Source organism: Corvus kubaryi, unplaced genomic scaffold (assembly GCF_017639235.1).
Source record: "Corvus kubaryi isolate FWS band 111438036 unplaced genomic scaffold, C.kubaryi_AGA036_p1.0 37241, whole genome shotgun sequence".
NCBI lineage: Eukaryota > Metazoa > Chordata > Aves > Passeriformes > Corvidae > Corvus > Corvus kubaryi.
In genome coordinates this window covers 1,389,055-1,413,447 of record NW_024581071.1, presented here as the reverse complement: position 1 = coordinate 1,413,447, position 24,393 = coordinate 1,389,055, and the positions used below count along the sequence as shown (strand labels likewise).

At 50.2% G+C, this 24,393-nt stretch overlaps 1 protein-coding gene across 1 annotated transcript in view; it reads left to right on the top strand.

Moving 5' to 3' along the window:
• Positions 1 to 24,393, top strand: part of BTBD2 (BTB domain containing 2) — a 25,048-nt gene extending 655 nt beyond the window's left edge. The window contains exons 2-9 of the mRNA XM_042023191.1: positions 6,444 to 6,599; positions 10,062 to 10,218; positions 13,658 to 13,763; positions 14,562 to 14,759; positions 18,299 to 18,491; positions 20,011 to 20,098; positions 21,058 to 21,204; positions 21,698 to 24,393. Of these exons, the coding sequence (XP_041879125.1) occupies positions 6,444 to 6,599; positions 10,062 to 10,218; positions 13,658 to 13,763; positions 14,562 to 14,759; positions 18,299 to 18,491; positions 20,011 to 20,098; positions 21,058 to 21,204; positions 21,698 to 21,859 (1,207 nt within the window). The 3' untranslated portion in view covers positions 21,860 to 24,393. The remainder of the gene's footprint in view (positions 1 to 6,443; positions 6,600 to 10,061; positions 10,219 to 13,657; positions 13,764 to 14,561; positions 14,760 to 18,298; positions 18,492 to 20,010; positions 20,099 to 21,057; positions 21,205 to 21,697) is intronic.

Genomic DNA, 24,393 nt, shown 5'->3' with positions numbered 1-24,393 from the left:
CGCGCGCCGTGGGGGGTCCCCCCCCCCCCCCCCCCCCCCCCCCCCCCCACTGATAAAAGGGAATTGCCCGTTTATTTGACAAAACTGCCCCTCAGGCATCGCTGCTCCTCCCGTCAGGGATCACCCTCTCATCCCCCAAACTGCCCTTCGAGGATTGCTCGTCTTGCCCCCACGTTATCCCCTGAGGGAATTGCTCCCTTATTCCCTCGGGGAATTGCCTCTTTATCCCCTTCACTTCCCATCAGAGATTGCTCTCCTCACCCCTCCAAGTTGCTCCTCAGGGAATCACTCCCTTATCCCCCAAAACTGCTTCTCGGTGATTGTTCCCTTTGCTGCCTCATGTTCTTCTCAGGGAATTGCCCCCTTATCCCCTGAAACTGCCCTTCAGGGATTGCTCCTCAGGGAATGTCTCCTTATTCTCAGAACTGTTTCTCAGGGATGGCCCCTCATCCTCTTCAGGGATGATCCCTTTACCCTCCCTCAGGGATCGCCCCTCATCCCCAAAACTGCCCCTCAGAGATGGCCCTGAGAGGGCTGTGGGCTCTCCTGCAGCCTCAGGGGGTGATGTGCCATCGAGTGGGGTACAGGGGTGCAGGGTTTGGGCTGCTGCACCTCCCATGTGAAGAGAGACAAGGCGGTCACATAACTGCACCCCACATTTCACCCCCTGCTCAGGGGCATGTCCTGAGCTCAGGACCCCCATTGTGGCCAGTCAGCGTCGCCCCAGATCTCTCCCAGCCCTTGGGTCAGTGTCATGCCTCTCCTCACGGTCACCAGCCCAGGATGGGTCCAGGGTTTGGGTGAGAGTATTTTTTCCAGAGGGATGACTTGAGTGGGGCAGGCACAGCACTGAAAACCCCAAATCCCTGGCTCTCGCTTGGAAGTAATCATTGGTTTTAGTGGGAAGTGGAGGAGAGGAGGAATAATCTCCCAGGCCACTTGATCCCTGCTGACAGTGATCAGTGAGAGCACTGGGAATGGAAATGAAAGAACAGTGCTTTGAGGACCCAAATTTCAGGAACAACATTTTAATTTTAAAATGACCTTTATCGAATCTTTCCTGAAGCCCTGTATTTTGGGGGTTAATCCACTGCCATAAGGAGCTGGAAGAGCTTTGTTGAGAATGACACCTGGGCCTGAGTAACCCATGGAGGGTTTGCTTAAGGCTGAGCTGCCATTTAAGAATTTGCAGCTCAGAGGAGCTGGGAATCGCCTCCACCTGGATGATGCGGATCTGACGTGGCTGACTGACATTTGGCTGGTTCCTTGGGGGAGCTCCGGTGAATCCATGTGTGCCACCCCCTTCCCCCTACCCTGGGAAGGGCCTCCCAGGGAAGAGCTCAGAGATGGAACCAACTTTAACTGGGTGAGGGAGGTTCCTTGGTGTTCCTGGAAGTGGTGCTTGGCAAAGGGAGCTTTGCTCCAAATGGTTTCAAACTATTGCTTTTCTCCGAAGTGCTCACATTCCTGGAAGTTTCATCTTCAGATTTCCCCCTTCTCTCTCACTTTCCAAACAAACCACACTTGTTCTAGGCTGGTTTGAGTGTTTAGGGTGTCAGCTTTGCTCTCTAATAATTTGAAGTTTAATTAGTATTTGGGTAAGCTTGCTCCTGTCCTGAGAACTAGGCTTGCTGGGTGGGGACAGGTGATGTTCAGCCCAGAAATAAATGTAAAATAAATGAAGCTTTGAAAAAAAAAAAAAAATTGGGCCCAAAGTGAGATGCTGCTTAATTGCTCTGAAATTCATCTGGTGCTCTGGGTGGTAAAGATAGAATGGTGTGACATCCCATCTAAGGATTCTAGAGATTTTAGTAAAACTTGTCCGTGTGATGTTACAGTTGGGATATCCTGGTGATTCATGGAGTACTGTGGTTATTTCAGAAACAAGAGAGCTTAAAATAAAACCACCCAGACCCCTTCTGTGCTCAGTTCTCCCACAGCAGCTTAACAGCAGAAGATACTTTGTGCTGGAATTGAGTTGCAAAGCAACTGTGAGTTCCATTGGAGAAGTGCTGTTTTGCTTCAGTGGCCAGGGAGGTGTTGGTGCTTTGTCAGATGTCTGAAATCATAAAATCACAGAGTTATTAAAGTTGGAAAAGACCTTTAAGATCATCAAGTCCAACCATCAGCCCAGAAGCACTAAACCATGTCCCCAAGTGCCACATCCACAGGTTTTTTTAACATTTCCAGGGATGGTGATTCCACCACCGCTCTGGGCAGCCCATTCCAGTGCTTTACAAATTTTTCTGTAAAGAAATTTTCCCTAATATCTCATCTAAGCCTCCCCTGGCACAATAGTGTACAGCTCCCAGGTAGTCTGGTTTAATCGTGTAAATTTTCAGACCAAGCCAGGTACAAAGCGTGATTGCAGGAGGAGCAACTCCTAAATAGGGTTCTTGGACAGCTCCTCTTGTTGCCTTGAGGAGTGGTCTGCAGCATCCTACCTGTCATCCTTGGTATGACTTCATGGTGTGCTAGGAATGGCTTTGTCAGCCGACTGGGAAGCACAAATAATCCGAGAGATGCAGTCCTGTGGGAGCTGGAAGTGATGTGCAGGTCATCCTGGTCAGGCTTCTCCAGGATGGAGCCAAGGGGATATGGAGGGTTTGTAGGTTGAGGTAATGAAGTGGCATGTGCCCAGTGAAGACAGCTGATGTTGTCCACAGGTGCTGGTACAAGGAAGAGGTTTCTGACATAGCTGTAGGTTCAGGTGTGTTTCTGAGTGTGCCTGGCAAATTCAGTTAATGGCCTTAATCTGAAAGGAGGAGACATTTAGATTAGATATCAGGAAGGAATTCTTTCCTGTGAGGGTGGTGAGGCCCTGGTTGCCCAGAGCAGCTGTGGCTGCCCCTGGATCCCTGGAAATGTCCAAGGCCAGGTTGGATGGGTCTTGGAGCAGCCTGGGATAGTGGAAGGTGTCCCTGCCCATGGCAGGGGGTGGCACTGGATGGCTTTAAGGTCCCTTCCCACCCAAGCCAGTCTGGGATTCTGTGGCTCAGCAGTTCACATCAAGCCGCAGAGACAGACAAAAGAAACTTCATAGAGCACCTAAGAGCAAGCATTCATTTTGTGTGTGAGAGCCAGTTTGTAGATAAAAGGTGTAAATGGGCTGGACTGAAGGGTCGCCTGTCCAAGCATCTGCAGCCCTGAGAACATCAGGTGTTTTCCACCTGGAGGAGGCTCCAGACCCCGTGGAAGTTCCTTGCCTGCTCTGGAGCAGGCCCTGTCTCTGAGCCTGGAGCTCGTTCCCTCTTGCTGCTGAATCAGCCATGAAGAAGACGGGATGGCCTTAATATTTTTCAATGTCAAGGCTGGGCCGAGCAGCTGCCTTGAAGCTTCACGGCGCCAGCATGACCAAGGTCAACACATTGATTAGACCCAGCAGTAAGAGGGAAGGGCTTTTTGTCTTTCCAGATCTGCTTCATTGAGCACAATATCAATGAGATTAGAAATGTCTAAACCTCATCAGCCAGAAGCTGGATGGGTGTCATAATTAAACTTGTTAATTGGCCAGAAAACAGGGCCCGAGAGTGAGCAGGGCAAGTGTGTGGGGATGCAACCCTGTGTGTGCTCCAGCCAGGGAGATCTAGAGTTTGGAGACAGCCTGAGTAATACTTCGGCTGTTGTTTCCAGAAGTCTCTTCTGAGCCCATCCTGTCTTTTCTTGGACGTGTATTCACTCGCAGTTCCTGCAGCGTCGTGTGCCGAGGTGTCCCATGGCTCCTGCTCCTGGGCAGGGCTGCTCCTGCCTCCTGCTCCTTTTGCCTGGGGTCTGCATCCTCTGCAGCCAGCACACAATCATCATCAGCAGCTTCTCATCACCTACGGTGTCACCGAGCTCCAGCACGTCACGTGTTGCTCTGTTCCTGTGCCAGCTCTTCTGGAATAGATATTTTAAGGTTTCTCCGCAGTGGCGCGGATGGAGGAGGGAGCTGGTGCAGCAGCAGTGGGGTAGTTGTGGGTTTTGAGTGGTTTCTTTTATTATTGGTGTCACTGCAGTGCCTAGAAAGGGAGCAGCACTGGTGGGCGTGCAGATGAAACCAGGTGACGAGTGGAGGTGCCAAGGTGAACATGAAGCAGTGAAAGTTGTGGTAGGAAGCAAAATAGCAGAAGGAGACATTTGCTTGCAAGCCTTCGACAGCCTGTGGAGTCAGCTTTGGATCCTTTTGAAGAGAAATCAAATTATTAACCTCAAGGAAGTTCCTGTGACTCTTATTGCTGAAAGTCAGTTTACTTTGGCTCTTCCTGGTGCAAAGGGAATGAGGAGAAATCAGGTGTTACTTTCTTAGTTCTTCTGTTTCTGCTGATTTCTCTGCCTCCTTTCAGTAGTCCACTCTGTTTTGGCTACGGAAGTGTTTAAAAATAACCCTCTGCTGGATTTTCCCATCTGAAACAAGCCCCATCTCTTCCTTCTGCAGACCTGCGTGGTTGGGGAAAGCTGGTGGATCGTGTGGGAGGAATGGTGTGCATCCCTGCTTTTCCTGGGGTGTCTTCAGAGCAGCTTTAAATGTTCATTTTAGGAAGAGTAAGAAAACACTGGAGAGAGAGGGATTTTCTTATGTTGATTATGTTCTCTTAACATTTTAAGAAAACTTCAAATGTGGAGTCCTGTGTTTCTCTGGCACGTCCCGGGATCCTATTAGGGCTCAGCAGTTTACAAAATCCAACTGATTTGTCCCCGACTGAAATGGAAGCAAACATTTGAGAGAATGCCCTTTTCAAATAGCTTCTGAAAGCTCTTGCTCGTTGAGGACCTATACTGTGCTGGCTGTGAGAATGAAAATTTGAGAGTGCAATTAATATATGTTAATTTTTAGTATCAGACAAAGCCAGCGATTGTTTTGCCACCGCCGCTGCTTTTGGAGGAACAAGGATTTTTGTTTCATCTGGCAATTCTGGTATTGTGAGGAAGGTTTTTATTTGTTCTTGACATTTTTCTTGAGAATGGTTTGACAGAAATATGCATGTGTGTACTTTTTTGTAGCCACTGTGGTTTGTCCCGAGCTCCCTGAGCCCATCAGGAACAATAAGCCGGCTCGTCAGCCAAACTTCGTCACAGCAAACGAGCCTGGCACATCCATGGAGCTTCACTCCATTGTATCCCTAGGAAGCCTCCTCTGGATGGGAGGGGAGTGAAAATAAAAGCATTGTTTAAATGGAAATTTCCTACTTCTAAAAGGTCATTTCCTACTAAATCTGACTGAAATTCCCCCTTAGTGCTGGACTTTCCTTGGGCTGGAGGTTTCATGGCCCCATGCCTGCTGTCTTGTATGGATTTCTGCCTACAGTTCTTGCTGCTTCTCTGGAAGTGTGCATCACACCACTGAAGCAAGAGTGTGGAATATTCCAGCTTTTTCCTTTTCCTAGTTGGTGGAGAAGTGGTTGTAGTCATCTCCTGCAGCCTGGGCTGCTCTGCTGCCCCACACTGCTGAGCTGTGACCTTCAGTTTAACTTCATGGAGCTGCATGGTGGCAGACACCAGGAATCCTTCATGGCAAAAGCTCATCTCTGTATTTTTGAACAAGAAAGTTCTCAAAATGGCTAAGTCCTGAGGCAGGTACAGCAGCTTAAATACACACAGGCCCCTCAGCAGCCCAGGTCTGGGCCTCCTCCTAAAATAGGAGATGTTGTCTATCGGGGGGGAATCATCTTCTTTGCTGAGATATAATTTTTGGTCACAAACCTGTTTTGTGCAAGTTCCTGCTTCCAGTCTCTTTAGAGCCGATAACGTTCTTCTCTGTGCCAGTAATTACCATGTAAGCTTCCAGCAGTGCTGAAGGGTTTGTGTGCACCTCACTGTGCTGGTTTGCTCCTAGGGAGGTTTGTTCTTCCCTCTGGGCTAAGCCCAGAGCAGGTTATCCATGGAAGGACTCACCAAAATGCCTGGGGAGGGCAGCTCCCGTGCTGGGGATTGGGATCTGCAGCTCCTGGTGCTGCTGCTGGTGCAATTTTGTGTTTCGGGAGCTTGCTCTGCCATCACCAAAGATGTGTGCCTAGGTCTGGGGAAGAGGATGGGGAGTGTGCAGTGGCAAGTTTTCCGTAAGTGTTTCCAGTAGGTGACTGTGGGGAATTGCAGCAAGACTTGGGCTCTGTTTACTGAAAGAACTCGAACTCCATAACTTTGCTGTTTCTTTGCTTCTCAACCTCAGGATGATACATAGGCTCCTACAGGAGCTCTGCAAAACAGCCATGTGTATTCTATTCCAAAATTCCCAAAACCTGGCCTTTGGGGAACCATTACTGTGCTGTATCCCAGGCCAGAGCTCAGAGAGAAGTTCCTTGCAGCTTTGGTGCTTTGCAGTCCAGGAGCAGCCAGCCTGACCCTCCCTGCTCTTGCAAAACACTTTTGCTTTAACTCCACGAATGATTTGCTTTCCCTGAGGGTGGTTTTGGGGATTAGCAACCAGCCTGGGATTTTTTTGGAATATAAATATGATTTAACATAAGGTTTTATTTGCATGTTTGTTTTTTCCACGTTAGGTTCGTGCTGGCTGTGGGCAGCGCTGTCTTCGATGCGATGTTTAATGGTGGGATGGCCACAACCTCAACAGAGATTGAGTTGCCTGACGTGGAGCCTGCTGCCTTCCTAGCTCTGCTCAAGTAAGCTGCTTCTAAAGCACAGGATAACTGGGATGCACAGATTTAGTGTAGAAAATAATGTTTTTAATGAAAGCAGGGAAGTATTTGTAGAGTGGAGACTGTTAACTTCCAAAATAAAATGCCTCTTTGATCTGTTCAAGGGTATTTAAATGCTGGTGTTAAATCCCTGTTTTCCTGGGTAAGAGTCTAGTGTAGCTACTGCATAAATATATATATATGTAATATTGGCCATTGTCTTACAGATCCTTATTCATTAATTGGTTTGGTTTCATCCAAATGCTCTTTGAGAGAGGAGGGGAAAAGTGATCCTCTGAAAGCTCTGTAAGTTACAAATACTTGGAGCTTGTTTAGGTTATGAACAAGTTGTAACAGGTAAGCAGGGGTATGCAATAAATGTCAGCTATTCCATGTGGTAGCACCCTTTGTGTGGGTTTTATTCCTCTTTTGGAGAGCTGGATTTGAATTTACATTTTTAGTGTGCGTTGCAAGTCTGTGTGCTGGAAGAGGAGGAGGAAGGGGCTGTAATGTCCTATTCACCAATTCCTTTAAGCTCGGCTGGTGCTGTACAACATCCAGCAGCAGTCCTGAATGGATGCTGGAAAGTCATTGTCCTGTTTCTATAGGATTTCTGTAACCTACTTCCAGGGGTTTCCAGTCCCGTGCTCTTGACATGTTCCCCCCTTGCTTCCTATTGGGAGCAGTGACTATATATAGCTCTGGCATACTTTTTGCTTTACCTTCAGAAAGTGCTTTGGTCATGCCTGTGCTGTCTTGGAATGTTTTAAAATTGATCTGGGCTAGAATGAAAGGCCAGAAATAATTGGGAGCCCCGAGCCCCCTCCCCTTTGGCTCGCTTTAAACCAGACATCAGCATGTGGGGAATCCCTCTAATTGGTGTGTGCCTATCAGCCATGTGGATCTCTCTGGAATGCAGAGCTTGTAACTATCTGTAAGTCTTAGTGAGGCCCAAATATCCAGTGAACTGGAGGCAAAAATCCTGGTTTTTCCCTGCCAGTGCTGAGATTTCAGCACTTAATTAAACAGAGGGATTTCAGAAGAGACCCATCATCTCAAAAGACAAAGTGATGAGTTTAGGTGGATTTCAACAGAAATATTTATATTTTTTTATGGAAGAAGTCGTTGGTGGATTACCTCAGTGCCTCGGAGCTTGCAGTTATGCTGCAGTAGCTGTGCCCATGGTCCAGTGACATCTTGGGTGCTTGAATCTAGAACTGAACTTTTAAATTGTTTTCAAAATGCTCAGAGCTTAAATGTGCCGGAGGAAGTTTGGGTGCTGCTTTCTAGGAGAAAACTGCCCAAGTATGTGGTATGTGTTCCTGGAGTAAAACCAATCCCTCCAAACAGTGATCTGGAATGGCAGCTGATCCTTACATGTGTCTCTGGACTTGGTCCAAGCCATGATCTAATTAATGCTGTAGGATCAGGAGCTAATCCAGGGACAAAGTGCCCATCCTGAATGTTCTGCAGAAGGTCCCATCTGGATGCTGGATTGTGATGGAGTTCGTGGGCTAGTGATCTTTAATAGTTCTGCTGTAATCGTGGAAGAAATTATTTTTCATTATTATTATTATTTTCATGTTAACCCAAAGATAAGAACACTTCTGATTGTCTGGGGTTAGTCTAAATGTTTTTTTTAAATTGATACTGGGCTTTTGCACAGTTTGAGCCTCTCTTGTTGTCCCTCTTAGCACACACTGGACTGTGGTAATCAGAAATACTGACACATCCCTGCAGTAAACAAATAATTGGTTTTAGAGCCACTGTGTGCTTTTGATCTTGGAATAGAAAGGATTGCTCAGTGCAAATGGGGCTGGGATGTGTGCAAAATACATTGATGAACCTGTGGCCTGATGCTGCTATTGACAAATGCCCTGGAGCAGCACAAAAGCCTGCTTTCAGCAGTGAGAGTGCTTCCCTTCCTGTGGATCCCACTGTTGATGCTTCCCTGGTCCTCTCTGGCTGGAGGAGCAGGAGTTCCTCTGCTGCAGATGGGAATGCTGTCTGGCATTCCCCTGGAAGAGCCCTGCTGCTGTGTGAAGCTTCCAGGAACAGCAGCCACACAACCTGCTGCTGCTGTGTCCCCTTCAGAGAAATGCAGAGCAAGAAATTGCTGGAGTTTCCAAAATATCCCGTGGAATAGGAATGCCAAGCACAGTTAACACAATATCACATCTCTGTGCTTTGTGCCTGTGAGATCCCGACTGGCAAACTGCTCCACTGGTTAAAGGAAATACAGTAAACAAAAACTCTGCATGGGCTGTTCAGCCTGGGCAAGAGAAGGCTCCAGGGAGAGCTCAGAGCCCCTTGCAGGGCCTAAAGGGGCTCCAGGAGAGCTGCAGAGGGACTGGGGACAAGGCATGGAGGGCCAGGACCCAGGGAATGGCTTCCCAGTGCCAGAGGGCAGGGCTGGGTGGGATCTTGGGAAGGAATTGTTCCCTGGGAGGGTGGGCAGGCCCTGGCACAGGGTGCCCAGAGCAGCTGGGGCTGCCCCTGGATCCCTGGCAGTGGCCAAGGCCAGGCTGGACATTGGGGCTTGGAGCAGCCTGGGACAGTGGGAGGTGTCCCTGCCCATGGCAGGGGCTGGAACAAGACAGTCTTTTAAGGTCCCTTCCAAGCCAAACCGGTCTCGGATTCTGTGAAAAGGACTAACTAACACCAGTGTGTCACTGGTTTTACTGAGCTCAGCCTCTCAGTTCCTGCTGTCTCTGGTCAGTGAGTTCAGGTATGAGGGGGTTCAGTCAGGTTTCCTAGGAAGACCTTTGTTTTTCAGATCATGAATCTACTTCCTTGTTTTGGCCTAACAGTGAAGGCTGGTGCTTTGCTGCAGCGTGGCAGTCCTTGTTTTTCACTGCAACTAACTCTTGCTTTATGCTGAAGTTACATTGGGAGCTGTGCCATGAAATGAAACAGTTCAGTTTATAAAGTGAAGAGATGAGAAAGGGGAGTGTGGGTAAAGCACCTCGTGCAGTGGATGGATACATCTGAGTGCTTCTCAGCACTTCTGAATTAGTACTGTAGAATGGAGTTTCTCTTCTGAGGGAGGCAGGCAAGGTTGAATTTTTGTCCTTGTTTATTCTAATTGAACAGCCAAAAAAAAGAATTTTAAGGGGTACACTTGGCCAGAGACTGTTTTAGCCTGGTGTAAGTGGCAGGCTAAGAGCTCACTGGTGGTGGGATGCAAGGCAGCTTGAGCTGCTTCAGTGGAAATCCCAGCTGTTAGAAGTTATACTGTAAAATGTCTGTTACAAAAAAAAAGAAAAAAAAAATCTTCTTCTTGGTAAAGCAGAGTCAGTGGAAAGGATGTGAAAACCCTTCTATCTCCCCAGTAGAGGAAATAGACCGGGATGATGGGCAGAGGCACAAACACATTTTCTATGAATTGCAGGGGTTTTACTCTGTTACCTTAATTCACCACAGCAATGTTTGTTTGCGTGTTTTCAGATTTCTTTATTCAGACGAAGTTCAGATCGGACCAGAGACTGTTATGACAACACTTTACACAGCTAAGAAATATGCAGTTCCAGCCCTTGAAGCTCATTGTGTGGAGTTCCTTAAAAAAAACCTCCGAGCAGACAATGCATTCATGCTGTTAACTCAGGTGAGTTTGTGATCATCTGCTTTCAGCAAGGTCCAGCACAGTCAGAAAACAGGAGTTTTCTTGGTGTTACAGAGTTGATCATCCAAAGTGGAGCAGTTCTGGGTCGTTTTGAATTCTTCCTCACATGAGTCCAGCACTGCTGAGCAGGGTCTTACAAAGAACAATAAAACACAGCAAACGTTGCTGCTGTTTCAAGATCTTTCTGTTTCACTGTGGCAGGTGGTTTCCTCCAGAGTGTGAGCTGGGGATGGAGTTAACAGGGTGGAAAGATTTCATCTGCCAAGAAGAAAAGTGGAATGAGAGGATTTCCATGTGTTACAGAATCAGGACTGGTAATGCTGAGCTTTCTCTCAGTGCTGTGTCTGGCTGCTCAGCCATTCCTTGAAGGACTTTTGTGCACCCCCTGAAGTGGGGGTGAAAGAAAACTTTTTCATGAGTGCTTTGGTTTATTTTCCTGGGAGAGGAGCAAGGTGCTCTCTTCCTCAGCCTGTTCCAGCTCTGCCTCCTGCACTGAAGGCTCACAGACCCAGTGTGTCAGAGCAGCTGTTCCTTGGCTCTGCGTCTGATCCAGTCTCTGAGGGTTGGGCTCCTCCACCTTCCATTTGACTCTTGAAGCAGCAAAGTAGGAGACAGTGTTCACAACTTCTGCTTAGGTTGGAAAAAATCAGACTTTGCATCCAGGTTGATTAAATGAGTATCACTGTCCTTCTCATTTCCCGCCCCTATCTTCTCTCTCTGGTCCCTGCCACTCTCTTGGATAGCTGATGCCATGTTGGTGACATCCACAGTGCTGTGTGTATGGTGGAGTCTGGCACTGCCAGGGACACCCTGTTCTGGGTGCCTGTCTTGCCCAGCATTCCTGTCTGCTGGATTATTCCCCCTTGTCAGGAGTCCAGGTATCTCAGGTTCTGGCTGTAGGTACCATGTGGGTGGCAGTGGCTACACCAGCAGTTTTGCAGATATTGAAGCAATGCTGGCCTAAAGCAGTCAGTCGCTGCTGAGCTCTTTGCTCAGCATTAGGCTGGGATTTTTTTTTTTTCAGTTTAAATATTTGGACCAGTTCTCAAAGTAGTTCCATGTCACACTGCTGTTGTAGGTAGGCACTTGTCTCACTGCTTGGGTTCAGCTACTGCTGCAACACTCCATGGCCTTCTTTACACATCCTCTTTAATCTGGCCCCTTTCTGCGTGCCATGAGCAAATGAGGCAGCCCCCGGGATGTGGAGGGATCCACTCTGCACTTCCCAGATGCAGATTCAGGACTTGAAGGCTCTTGATTGGGCGATGGCAGCCAAATCTGTGCTCCTGTCTGATGCATGGTAGGACGACTGCAGCTCCTTGGCTGCAGCTCTCCCGTTTGTTGGGTTCAGCAGCTGCAATCTGAAAGATCAGGAGCTGTTAGCCAAGGGCTGGGAACAGATCTTTCCCATAGGCTGAAGTTTTGGGGAGGCATCTTAGGCTACCCATTGCCTCATGATGGGTTAGAGGTGTTGGGTTTTGGTGGTATTCCTTATGCAGAGGTTTTTTGTGGCTTCCTGTGTCTCTGCACTTGAGTTTGTAGCTTTGGCAAGGTAATATTTAGGTTTATGGTGACTTCCTTACAGGTCACATAGGTCCTTCTTTGGCAAAGGAAGAAGGTTTCCTTGTGTTTCAGGTGCCAAAACCAAAATACTGCCTGGCACTCTTATCAGTGCCACTGAGGTGGGTGAAATGCCAGAAGGGGAAAGGCTTTCCTGATTCCTTTTGTTTGTGGCTTGTCCATTCTGATTAATCATCAGTGGTGATTCCCATCTAGTTTTATGTTCATTGTTGCTCTGTATCGAGTCTGAGATGTTTGAGGCAGGTGTTGTTTGAGAAATGTGCCTGATCTCAATGACTGGCTGCATCTCACTGAAAGGATCTCTTCTCACAAACCTCTTGTTTCTGGTCCTGCACTGTGAAAACCTGCCTGTTTTCTGCTTTCACTGCATCAAGCCAACAACCTCTTCAGTAAATTACAGACCTGACATAATCTTGTACAAGGCATTGCACAATAGCCTTAAGATCATGGACCTGAGATCTGAGGTAGAGCCCCAAACCTCCTTTTGTGTGTGTCTGCTCAATCTGCTGGTCCAGCAGCTGTGTCACTGTCTGTCTCAAGCAACTGCTGATCGGTGGCAGAAATATCAGAGGCAAACAGCTTTCCTAAATGATTGTGCCTTGTAGAGAGCAGTGATCCTCTTTCATGCCAGACGTACATCCAAGTGTCACTTTGATCAGCAAGGAAATAAAGCTTGCCTGGAGCTGCTGTGGGGGAGAGCTCTGCGAGCGTAGTGAAAGTCCTCACGTGTCCAAAGAGCCACTACAGTAGTAAAGTCTGAGTCAGTCACAGCTCTTGATGCCAAGAGTGTAAAGGCACTGGCAGCCCTCCAGCCCCTGGAGCAGGTGACAACTGCTGAAGTTTCCCTGGGCTCTGAGAAATTGTTGTTTCAGCTTCTTGAGGTCTCAGTGCAGAGGTTGGCCTTGCTGAGCTCTGCATCCCACAAGCAGGGGTGAAGCAGAAGATGCTTGAAGGTGCCTCCTGAGTGATGGAATTCCCAGCCCAAAACATGAGTTTTAAACCTTACCTGTGGCAGCGAGTTCAAGTCCTGGTGTATTCTTGTTAGGTGTAATGTCAAGGCAGTTCCTTCATAAACAACAAAACCAAAGCACTGGAAGTAAGAGGTCATTTAGTGTTTTTTGTGTGTTCCACCCCATTTCTGCTTACACTGGGCACAGGGCTGGTAACACGTGGCAGTCCAGGGTGGTCTGAAGTGGCAGCAAAATTGTTACAAGACTTAAGCTGAGCAGAGAAATTCTGAGCAGCTCTCCAGGCTGTGTGCAGGCTTTGCTTGGAATAGTAACCTATTTTGGGACAAATTCTTTAAGGTAACTGGATTAGAGTAGCTGTTTCTGTGGAAAACATGGAAATGCACTAAGCAGGCTGTGTATCCTGCAGGGCTCCCCAGGACACACAGGCACTGCTGCTGCAGCTTTTTTGCTAATACACGAGATCAGTGTGGCTGTTCTTACGGAATAAGCTGCCTCTGCATTATTCCTAGAGCAAGCAGGCCTGGAGTCATTGGGCAAAGCTTTCTTGTAAATAGAAGGGTGATGTAAAAATTGCCCATGCTCAGCTGACAGGGTCGGTATGGTGCTAGAAAGCACGATCGGTGCCTGCACCCAAGCCCTGTTAGAACAAAGACGTGCCTGAAGACACGCACAGCTGAACCAGGGCTGCTGCCAAACACAGAATTTTCTAGTGTTTGCCTTGTCATGCTTAACTGCTTGTGAAAGGCCCAGTGGATTCCTGGTGCAGTCAGGCATGGTATTGCTAATGAAGATGGGCTGTGGCAGGGGAAGGGGGGTTCTGTGTAAACTTTAAAATACCGTTTCTGTTAATGATGCTCTCTCCTGCCTAGGCCCGGCTGTTTGATGAGCCCCAGCTGGCCAGCCTGTGCCTGGAGAACATAGACAAGAACACCTCAGATGCCATCAATGCAGAGGGGTTTACAGACATTGACCTGGGTAAGCTCTTTTCCACCCCTCCCTCTCTCTCCCTGCTTTCATAACCAGCTTGTCTCCAAAGTTGTTACAGGTTAATGCTTGGCACTTTGTGGCTTGGCTGTTCTGGAGCAATCAGTTGAACAGTCTCTGGCACAAAGTGGCTGGAGACAGGGAATTTGCCAGAGTTTGCTGCCTTGCCTGCAGAAATACCCTGGAATCTGCTTACTTTGGTGCAAGTTGAGTTTTCTGGGCATGACATAAAGCCCGTTTCCTGTGTTGATGTTGGCAGGTTTTGGGTGAGTGTAAACTTGCCTTTTTTTGTAGAGTTGGCTTTGTTCCCCAAGTCTTTGTCAGGTTTTGGAGTTAAAAAGGTGTTGTGCTTTTGGAAGCAAGAACTGGCTATTTTAATTACCATCTGCAGTTTCCAAACTTGCTGGGCACAGTTAATGAACATTAAAATTCAGGCTTTAACCTTCTTCTAATGAGATGGGCTGTGGAGGTAAGGCACGACGGGTCACCTTCTGGCTTTCATACTGCTTGTTTCATCCAAATTTGACGTCAAGCAAGTTGCAGTTCATCCTCCTGCACTTGCATTTACATGCCAATTAAATGGGCTCTGTTTGCTGCTCCAGTGAGTTCCTTGCTGATGGAACACACAGATAAATCTTCCTCAGAGGCTGCAGGCAGCACTTTTGGGAGATGCTGTTGGTTCAGCCGCTTCCTCTTCTACCTTGGTTGTGCAGGGGGTACTCCTGACGAGGTGAAAGGGGCTGATTTGGGGTTAGAGCCTGAAGTTGTGCCTGTTGTCCTGCCCTGCAGACACGCTGGTGGCAGTGCTGGAGAGGGACACCCTGGGGATCCGGGAGGTTCGCCTGTTCAATGCCGTGGTGCGCTGGTCGGAGGCCGAGTGTCAGCGGCAGCAGCTCCAGGTGATTCCAGAGAACAAGCGGAAGGTTCTGGGCAAAGCTCTCTCCCTTATCCGCTTCCCACTGATGACTATTGAGGAGTTTGCAGCAGGTAACTCAACAAAGGTGTTTCTGGCAATCCTGGTCTTTGCTTTTCCTCAGCTAAGTCACGTGAAAGAGGGTTTTCTCTGTGTATCTTGTAGTAATTGAAATATGAGATTCCCCTACATTCCTCCCCATTTTCCCTCATTCTCCCCTAAAAAGGGGCTTAAAAGAAGGCTGGAAAGGGACATTTCATAAGGGCGTGGAGTGACAGGACAAGGGGGAATGGCCCCCTGAAGGAGGAGGGCAGGGTTAGACTGGATATCAGGAGAAAATTCTGTACTGTAAGGGTGCGAGGCCCTGGCACAGGGTGCCCAGAGCAGCTGTGACGCCCCTGGATCCCTGGCAGTGCCCAAGGCCAGGTTGGATGGGGCTTGGAGCAGCCTGGGACAGTGGAAGGTGTCCTTGCCCATGGCAGGGGTGGCACTGGATGGGCTTTGAGGTCCCTTCCAACACTATGCTGTGATTCTATGATTACAAAATTTACTGTCTAAATGCCATTTCCATCCATGCTCATTCATTCATTTTAAAGCCTGTGGTGCTCCCCTGGGAGAGCAGGGGGATCACAGCTGTGTTTGCTCTCACAGCGTGGTTGGGTGGTTACTGTCCTGTTCAGCTGAGAGCAAAGATCCAAACTGGGGTTCACCTGCTCCCCTTTCCAGCCATCCCGAGCATTTAAACTACACAAAGCTAATGGAGTTGCAAATAATTGCTGTTGATCATAGCCTGTTCCCAAAGAGAAATGGGGATGTTTCTCCCCATCCTCTGCCTGTGGTGGTGTTGGCCCTGTCGTGCCAATGCTGTTCAGAACAGAGCCCCATATCTGCAAAACTTTGAAAATGTTCTTTGAGCTGAAGGCTTGATGTTGTTTAGTCTGTGTCTCAAAGCATTTTTCAAGTTTACATTAAGATCTTGATCTACAGAGATGTCTCACTCATTTCACAGCTTGGACTATAGATTGCCTTGTTTTGTTTTCACTGCCTGTTGTCTTTGACTTCATCCTCTGGTGATTCCCCGGGGATTGGAAGCTGGCAACGGCTTAACTAGTTTTCATGCTAAAAAGACACAGTGGAGCCATTTTCCAAACTGCAGCTTGTTTCAGGCTGCAGTGCTGTGTACACAGAAGCAAACAGGGGCACTGACCCCCTTCCTTTGCAGGTCACTTCTCAGGGCAGCGCTGGCGTCAGCTGGTCAGTCCTTAATGTCCCTGTTCCCATGTGAGGAGGGCTGTTTGTAAGGAGAAAATCGGTGCTTCAGACTTGGTCCCCACTCTCTGTCCTGTCACAGCTGTGATGTGGCCTTAGGGATGTGGATTTCTTGGAAAGGAGCTCGCTTAGTGAAGCAGAGATCTTTGTATTTTTCTGCAGATCCCGTTTCTTTCAACCCTTCCTTGCAACTTTGTATCATTCTCTCACTGGAAGGAAAGTGTTCATTTTGGCATGTTTGGGTTGCAGGCTTTGAGCTGGGAATGCTGGTGCCCCTCCCCATGTTGTCTGTCACAAACTGCCTGTCCCCCTTGTACCTTTGTGCTTTAAGAGAAATTCTTGTGTTTTCTCCATCCACTTTAACCTAAAAGGTGAACAAAGCCCCCAAACCTGAGGAACTGCAAAGATCAGCTGTTCCTTAAACAAGGAATTAACTTGGAATTCCTTCAGCTTTGTCCTCCTTCTGAGTGACTCTGATTTCTGTGGTGATCACAGCAGAGGCAGGAGAGGGAAACCTTTCCCCTCCACACCCCTCTCTCCCAAAAGCCAAAAAAAAAGGGAATTTTACAGCAGTGGTTTCACCAGTTTATTGTATAATCTGGTATCAAACGTGGGGTTTTGCATGAAGATGTTTTAACTGGCAAATGTGTCCCTCCCTCCCCTTAGAGCAGGTAATTTGAAACATTGCAGAAGTGAGTTGCAGCAACACAGGATAAGTTCAGACACGATCAATGAGGCTGATTTTTTGCTGAACAAAGTATCCAAAGCTCATTTAAGTTTGAGGAGTCAACTTCCTTGAATTCATGAGTCTCTCCCCATTGCAGCATTGGACCAGGATATGTCTGGGTAACATCATGCTGAATTTAACCAGCTACAAGTAGTTTTGGACCTAGGAGTAGCTGGGCATTTGCTCCCCACATTAAAGAGCCTTTAACTGCTGTTGTTTCCCCAGTACTCAGTGGTCTTGTTTCTGTTCAAAGCCTTGTGCAAACAGAGCTGTAGAGAGGCTTTTGAGTCTTAGGCTGACAGACTAATTTTTATCCAGTTTCACTTTTGAAAGTGTTTGAAGTCATTTGCAAAGATGATTGAGTTTAGCATCACTGAGTTGGTTGCCCAGAAGTGTCCAGGGCCAGATTGGATGGGGCATGAAACACCCTGAGATAGTGGGAGGTGTCCCTGCCCATGGCAGGGGGGGCACTGGATGAGCTTTAAGGTCCCTTCCACCCCAAACTGCTCTATGATTCTGTGATCACTTTGGAAAAAATGTCTTGTTACTGGAGAAAAGATGAGAAAGTGCTCCAACTCTTACTAAAATAATTAGCATTTTCTCCAAGGTTCTACAATAAAGGTATTAAAATGCAAAATGTGGGTTAAATGCCTGAAGGAATGAGCTGAACCACCTTGGTCTTGAGTAAAAATACTCTTAAACTTTTTGAGTTGGTGGTAACTGGGTGACAGTCCCTCTCTCTTGTCCTCATGGTCTTCCATCGTGTCTGAACCACCGGTGTGGATGTATGGAAATCCCTGTCTCTTACCAGTGTTATTTCCAGAGGGAGTGGGGCAAGGATCAGCTGCATGCTTTTGGGTTTTTTTTTGGTAGCCCAGTGCATTTGGGCTCCACAGAGCTGGGCACTTAATCACAGTTCCATGTTCCATGAAAGCTCTGCAGCCCAGGACTGCCATGTGGATAAAGGGCAGCACCTTTGGGATTTAATGTCCTGATGCACCACTGAGATCCCATCTGTGATGGGGGTTTAGCCTGCTCCCAGCTGCAAGTCAGGCTTATTTCCCCATGAAAATCCCAGAGGGATTCCTTCTGGCTGTGCAGTTTTGGGGCCCGTAAGATCAGAAGGGTCCAAAGCTGTTGGAGAGTGTCCAAAGGAGGGACACGGAGCTGGGGAAGGGTCTGAGGAGCGGCTGAGGGCACTTGGCTCGTTCAGCTGCAGCAGAGGAGACTGAGGGGAGGCTCCTGGGGGCTGCAGCTCCTCCCGAGGGGAGGCGGAGGGGCAGGGGCTGAGCTCTGCTCTGGGACAGGGACAGGAGCCCAGGGAACGGCTGGAGCTGGGTCAGGGCTGGGCATGGAGCTCAGGGAAAGGTTCTTCCCCCCGAGGCTGCTGGGCACTGCCCAGGCTCCCCAGGGAATGGGCCCGGCCCCGAGGCTGCCAGAGCTGCAGGAGCGTTTGGACAGCGCTCTCAGGGATGCCCAGGCTGGGGTTGTTGGGGTGTCTGTGCAGGGCCAGGAGTTAAAACTCGATGATCCCTGAGGGTCCCTCCTGACATGGATATTCCAGGACTCTGTGGTTCCCTAAGGCTGACGGCATCGCCACTTTCCTCCCCTGTGCAGGGCCTGCCCAGTCGGGGATCCTGACGGACCGGGAGGTGGTGAGCCTGTTCCTGCACTTCACCGTGAACCCGAAGCCGCGGGTGGAGTTCATCGACCGGCCCCGGTGCTGCCTGCGGGGCAAGGAGTGCAGCATCAGCCGCTTCCAGCAGGTGGAGAGCCGCTGGGGGTACAGTGGGACGAGTGACAGGATCAGGTCAGCTCTCGCGCTCATTCCCACCCCTGGACTGGTGTTCCTGAGCTTTCCACTGCTCTAGCTCTAAACACGCGAGATTCTGTGCTAGACCCTGACTTTCCACCGTGTCAGCCCCACAGGGAAGGTGTTTTGCTGGGCAGAACCACCCCCTGATGCACTGACCTGCACATTGCTGCCGCTTTGCATCTCTGTTGGCAAAGGTTTCCAGAAAATGTGACCCCCCCAGCACAGGCCCCTGGAAAGGGAGGGAAGTGACCCCTGCAGCTATAGGGACACATGAATAAGGAGTCACCAGTTGTCCCCCCTCCATGCTCTGTGGGGGACAGGTAACCATTGCTCCATCAGGTTGGTTCCCTGCTCTAGGTGTCAGTGTGGCTTGTTGAAGCCCCTTAACCTCTCCTGGTTGGGATAAAGTTCTGCTGACACCCAGTTTGTTCAGACCTGAGCTTGTGGAGAACCAGCAGAGCCCAGGCATGGTGAAAGGGACTGGCAGGTGTGGCTGGCAAATGGTGCTTTGCAAGGCTTGTGGGGCCAAGGAATGAGAGCAAGACAGGAGGGAGTCAGGAAGCCTTGGTTCTTTCCTGATACATGTTTGGTGGAAGGGGACTCCCAGCAGTGTAGCTCTTCACAGTTTCTAAGATGGTTCTGTTTCACTGGAGCTGTTGGTGGGATCCTCTGGTCTGTTCATCCCCAGCAGTGGGAACTGCTGCCAGCTCCAAACACTTCCTGTTCTCGACTCGAACGCTCACAGACCTTTTTGAGCTTGGGTTTGACTTCAGGTTCAGCCTCTGCAGCATCAGGGTCAGTTCCAACACGGAATGTTCCATGCTGGCTGCAGAGCAGAGGCTTCCAGCCTGCCCCAGGCGTTTGTTCTGGAAATACAACAGGGCTAAAAGACTTGGTGGACGGATGAAGAAATGCTGTTGGCAGCTTGGCAGCACTGAGGCTTCTGCTGCCTGAGAAGGTGGAGCTGTAGTGGGGTAAATATCCTTCCCCTTCTTCCTTGGGCAGCAGGGATTCCTGCACTCAGGAGTCACTGAATCCTTATTTCTGCTCTTGGTAAATTTGGAATGCAGCAAATACCCAGCAGCACATGAACAATTCCCCAGGGCTCAGCAGTGAAATATCCACTTGAGTGGTGTTTGCTGGACCACTGTGAGGTGGGCACTGTTCCCTGCTCCCAGGCTGCCCTGCCCGGGCCTGGCGGGCGTTTGGGGATGCTGATGTTTTGCCACAACTTGGAAACACTTCCTGAGCCTGGACCCTAACATTTGGTGATGGGATTGTGCAGCTTTGTGTTTCACACAAGCCCACTGGGCCAGTCAGAGGTGTGAGTGTGCAGCTGATGGTTTCTGTGCAGGGTTTCACCTCTTAGTAAGGGCTGCACTTAAATCTGTATAGGTTTGATTAAACCACAGATGTATAATCAACACAAGTGGAGATACCTGTGTATCAGCTTTGTACTGGAGCAATACAGGAGTGGCAAGTTTGGACTGACTTCCCTGCTCTGTTCCTGCAGGTTCTCAGTAAACAAAAGGATATTTGTAGTTGGGTTTGGATTATACGGATCCATACACGGGCCAACGGATTACCAAGTAAATATACAGGTAATGCTCTCAGCTGCCTTAAAAATCCTGGCTGTTTTAGGGGCTGACAAACGCGTTTTAGTGAACCTGCAACAAAACCTGAAGTTCAGAGGGACTCTGTGTGTCCCTGGGCAGGGGGGCTGGCAGATGTAGCAAGGGCCAGATGGGGCACTGGGGATCAGAAGGATTATTGCTCTTGATTTTATTGCATGTCACTGCAGCACCTCCCCCGGTCTGCTCCCAGCTTTGGGGCAGTTGGGAGGCAGTTTATGAAGAAGCTGTGCATGATTTCCCACCCCAAGCAGGCTGAGGGAGGCTCAGTTGTCTCAAGTCCATCGTGATCTTGTCCAAAGAGCAGGTGGATCCCGTGGATCCTGTGTGCCTGGTCTGGGTGCACGTGTGTCACCCCAGTCTGGGTCACTGGAGGAGGACTGTCCCCAGGAGAGTTACTGCAGCACACGGGGCTGGTGTGATGGGCACAGGCTGTCAGCATTTCTTCCTTGATTGTCAGGGCTCATCCTGCTGCCCTGAGCTCTTGGGGGAGAAGGGTCTAAGCACAGTGTGGGCCTGCAGCGCTCTGCCAGCCTGGGGGTGAGGAGGGGGTGTCCTGTGCTGTCTGGGACTTGAGCCCACAGCTCTGTGGTGAGCTCAGAGGGGCCCAGAGCAGCTGTGGCTGCCCCATCCCTGGAAGTTCATGTCCAGGATGCGGCTTGGAGCAACCTGGGATAGTGGGTGGCATCCCTGCCTGTGGCAGGGGGTTGGAGATGGATGATCCTTAAAGTCCCTCCCAACCCAGATGTGGGATTCTGCAGTTCTGATCATAGTGATCATTGAGGAGGGACATGAGTAATGGACAGTGCAGTCATCACAGGGCTGGGCAATCTGGGAGTGCCTGGGGCTCAGCCCAGCGCGGGGACACACTCGTGGGCAGGGCTGGCAGTGAATAACCCTGCAGGTGAAAGGCTGACCCTGTGTTGCAGATCATCCACACGGACAGCAACACGGTCCTGGGGCAGAACGACACCGGCTTCAGCTGTGACGGATCGTCCAGCACCTTCCGGGTCATGTTCAAGGAGCCTGTGGAGATTTTACCCAACGTCAACTACACAGCCTGTGCTACTCTAAAGGTACCACACGGGGTGGGGTGAGGTGCAGGCAGGTGAGGGCACCTGCTGTAGGTCTTCAGTGCAACCTGGGCCTTGCTCTGTGTCCTTCGAGGCCAGTGGTACAATCTCCAGGGTCTCTGTGTGACCTGGTGCTGCCATGAGCTTGTTCACCACCAGCATTCAGAGCTGGTTTTTGACTTGTCTCACAGCCCTGAACAGGTGTTTCTCTGAGGAGGGGATGGGGTGATTTTTTGGTGTGTACAGCTGAGCTGTCAGTTCTGCAGGTGTGTAATCCAGAGCCTGCTGCAGTGGCCTCAAAAAGTTCATATTTAGCTGTTGAGACCTGGTTAAATTAGTGTTAAGTTCTGATAGAGATGAGATTGAGCTCAGAATACCTGAGGTGCAAATCCAGGAGGAAGAGGGAGGAACTGAGATCTCCAAAGCTCCGAACCCACCAGAGAGCCTGGGCAGCAGCAGGGTCCTGACCTGTTCTTGTCTTCCGTGACCCCCACAGGGTCCAGATTCCCACTATGGAACCAAAGGACTGCGCAAAGTGATCCATGAATCACCAACAACGGGAGCCAAAACCTGCTTTACGTTCTGTTACGCGGCTGGGAACAACAACGGCACCTCCGTGGAGGATGGACAAATCCCAGAGATCATCTTCTACACATAGTGCCGCTGCCCAGCCCAGCCTGGACTCGACTCTTCCCCATCACCTCCCAAACGAAATCTCTGGCTGAGTTTGACCACACCAATTGGAGCCACACTAGCCAAAGGTCTCAGTGAAATCATTTCAAAGCTCATGTTCTGCCTTGTGCTAGTGCTGCTGCTGCTCTCAGGTGCCAGGCGAGCTGGTGTCCCAGTGCAGGCCAGCTGGTGTCCCAGTGCAGCCCAGCTGGTGTCCCAGTACCATTCGTAGGTTGTCTGTGGCTTGTTGTTTTTCACCTCCTGATTAACCCTATCTAACAACATGTGTTTTTTGGACTGTAATGAATGTAGATGCTTTTCCACCAGTCAGAAGCGAGGCAACAAGTGGCTCTGGTTGTGGTTTCACTTGCCATGAGGAGATGGTCCTGCAGACAGACTCGGTCAGGGCTGGGTGGCCCCTGCTCTGCTCCAGCTCAGCAGTCCAGGCCAGACTGCAGGGCTTGGCCAGCCCGTGTCCGGCACCTTCCCTCCCTGCCAGCAGCCTCAGCACACACAGCCGCCTTCAGAAGTCATGGGAAGTGGCCTTTTCCCTGAGGCTTTGCTGTTCCAGCACTACACAGGCTTGGAGACCTCAAACCTGAGCTCCTCTGGAGGGACCGTGGCGTTTTCCTGCCCTTCTCACTGATCTGTGACAATCTTCACCTCGGGCAGTTGGTGACAGCGAGGTGACCTCCCTACAGCGTGGGAAGGGGCAGCAGCCTGGCCAGGAGGGCCCTCCTGCATTCTGAGTCCCCATGGTGCTGCTTCCAAACCCCTGGCACGTTCCAAGCACTGGGTGATGCTCAGCTCAGCCCTGAGCAGCCCCAGCTCTGGTTATTACTGGTCATTGTCCTCTGCAGAGTGCCAGGGTTTGTCGGTTGAAGCAGAAGGGCACCTGCCTCACCTGTTCCCAGGCAGCCCTGCAGTTTCCATGCACGTTTCCATGTGTTTCCCTCTGTTCCTGTGCATTGCTGCCCCGTCCCTGCTGCCCTGATGGAAGCAGGAAGAGAGGCTGGATGTGCACCTGCCTGTTACCTATAATGCAGCAGCTGGACAAGGATTTACCAAACGGTTCAGGAAAACGTGGAATATTCTCTGTGCTGGTTTGCACACTGCCTGTTGGCCAGGCACAGGAGGGAGATCACAACCATCACCTGGTGAGCTGTGGAGCCCTTGAAGACACCCCTTGTGTGTTCAGGGCCAGCTGCTGGTCCCCGTGGCTGTCACAGAGAGGGTGGCTGGTGCTGGGCTGCCTGACCAGCCCCACCCTCACTGCCCACAAGTGAAGACCACGAGACTCTTCCTCCCCTCCTCTGCAGAGGAAGCTGAAGTTAAGCTCAGCCTGGCAGTGAGACTGGAGCCACCAGAGTCTGCAGGGCACTGGCTGGGGTGGTGCTGCCTCAGGGCCCCTTCTCCGACCTCCTGCTCCAGCACACAGAGCCGTTGCCGCTCTCTGGGAGCTGCTGCCTCTGGATTTCACTGCTGGAAGTCGAAACCTGGCCGTCCTTGGCTGGAGCACGGCTTCTCCTCCTGCTGCCCCAGCCAGGATCCTGGGGCTGTGCTGGCTGGAGTCTCCTCCTCAGCTGTGCAGCAGCAGCCTGGGAATGCCCTGAACCTCCTCACCAGTAGCTGTTAGAGATGCCCAGAGCGTGTTCCATGCTCCAGGGTGATGGTGTGAGCTGTGTGTTGTCAGCCTGCTTCCAGGTGGGATGGTTCTAATATGGCCAGTACTAAAAAAATAGAAAAAACCCCAACCCTGGGTCCATGACTTGGTGACTGAACCCGACTCTGTGCAATGCAAACAGTGTTGTGAGATGGATTCACAGCCCAGGCTCCGTGTCCGACGGGATGTCCGTGACTGTGCCCGCTCCTGTCACCACCCCTCCCCCAAAGGTGGTGGGACTGTCACTGCTGGCCCCGTGCTGGGGCCTGCACCTTCCCCGGGGGGTCTGATCTGGGTTCTGCACCTCGGGGCGTCAGGTACAGGTGGAAATAGTGGAATAATTGGAATTTTGAGAGAAGCAGAGCAGTGCACTTGGCTCTGGGAAGAGCGGGGCTCAGACTGGCCCTGCCCAGCTGCAGTGGGTGCCTCCCGCTGGCTGCTCCCTGGAAGTTCTGTTCTCACTATTCTTTTGTGATGCAAATTCTCTTCCCAAATGCCACCTTCCTGCCCTCCCCGTGTGGGGCAGGTCTGGCAGCTTGTCCTGTCACAGAGGGAGAGGAGTCAAACTCTGAACTACACCTGAGCAATTTCTGTTCTTACAGCTTTCCCGCAGTTTGATGCAATTCCGGCTTTTGTAGATAGATGAATGTAATTCCTTGTTGGACATGCCTGTTCCCAGAAGTATGAGCCATTCTGTTGTACCACGTCACCTTCCGAGCAGAGCGGGCCCGGCCCGGCTCCTGTGCTATTTGATGAATGTATCCGATGCTCTCGTCCCGTGTTCACACTCTGCTTTTGGCCAGCTTTGTGATTTGTAAATAGGAAAACAATAAAGACATCGAGGTTGTCTTTCCGAA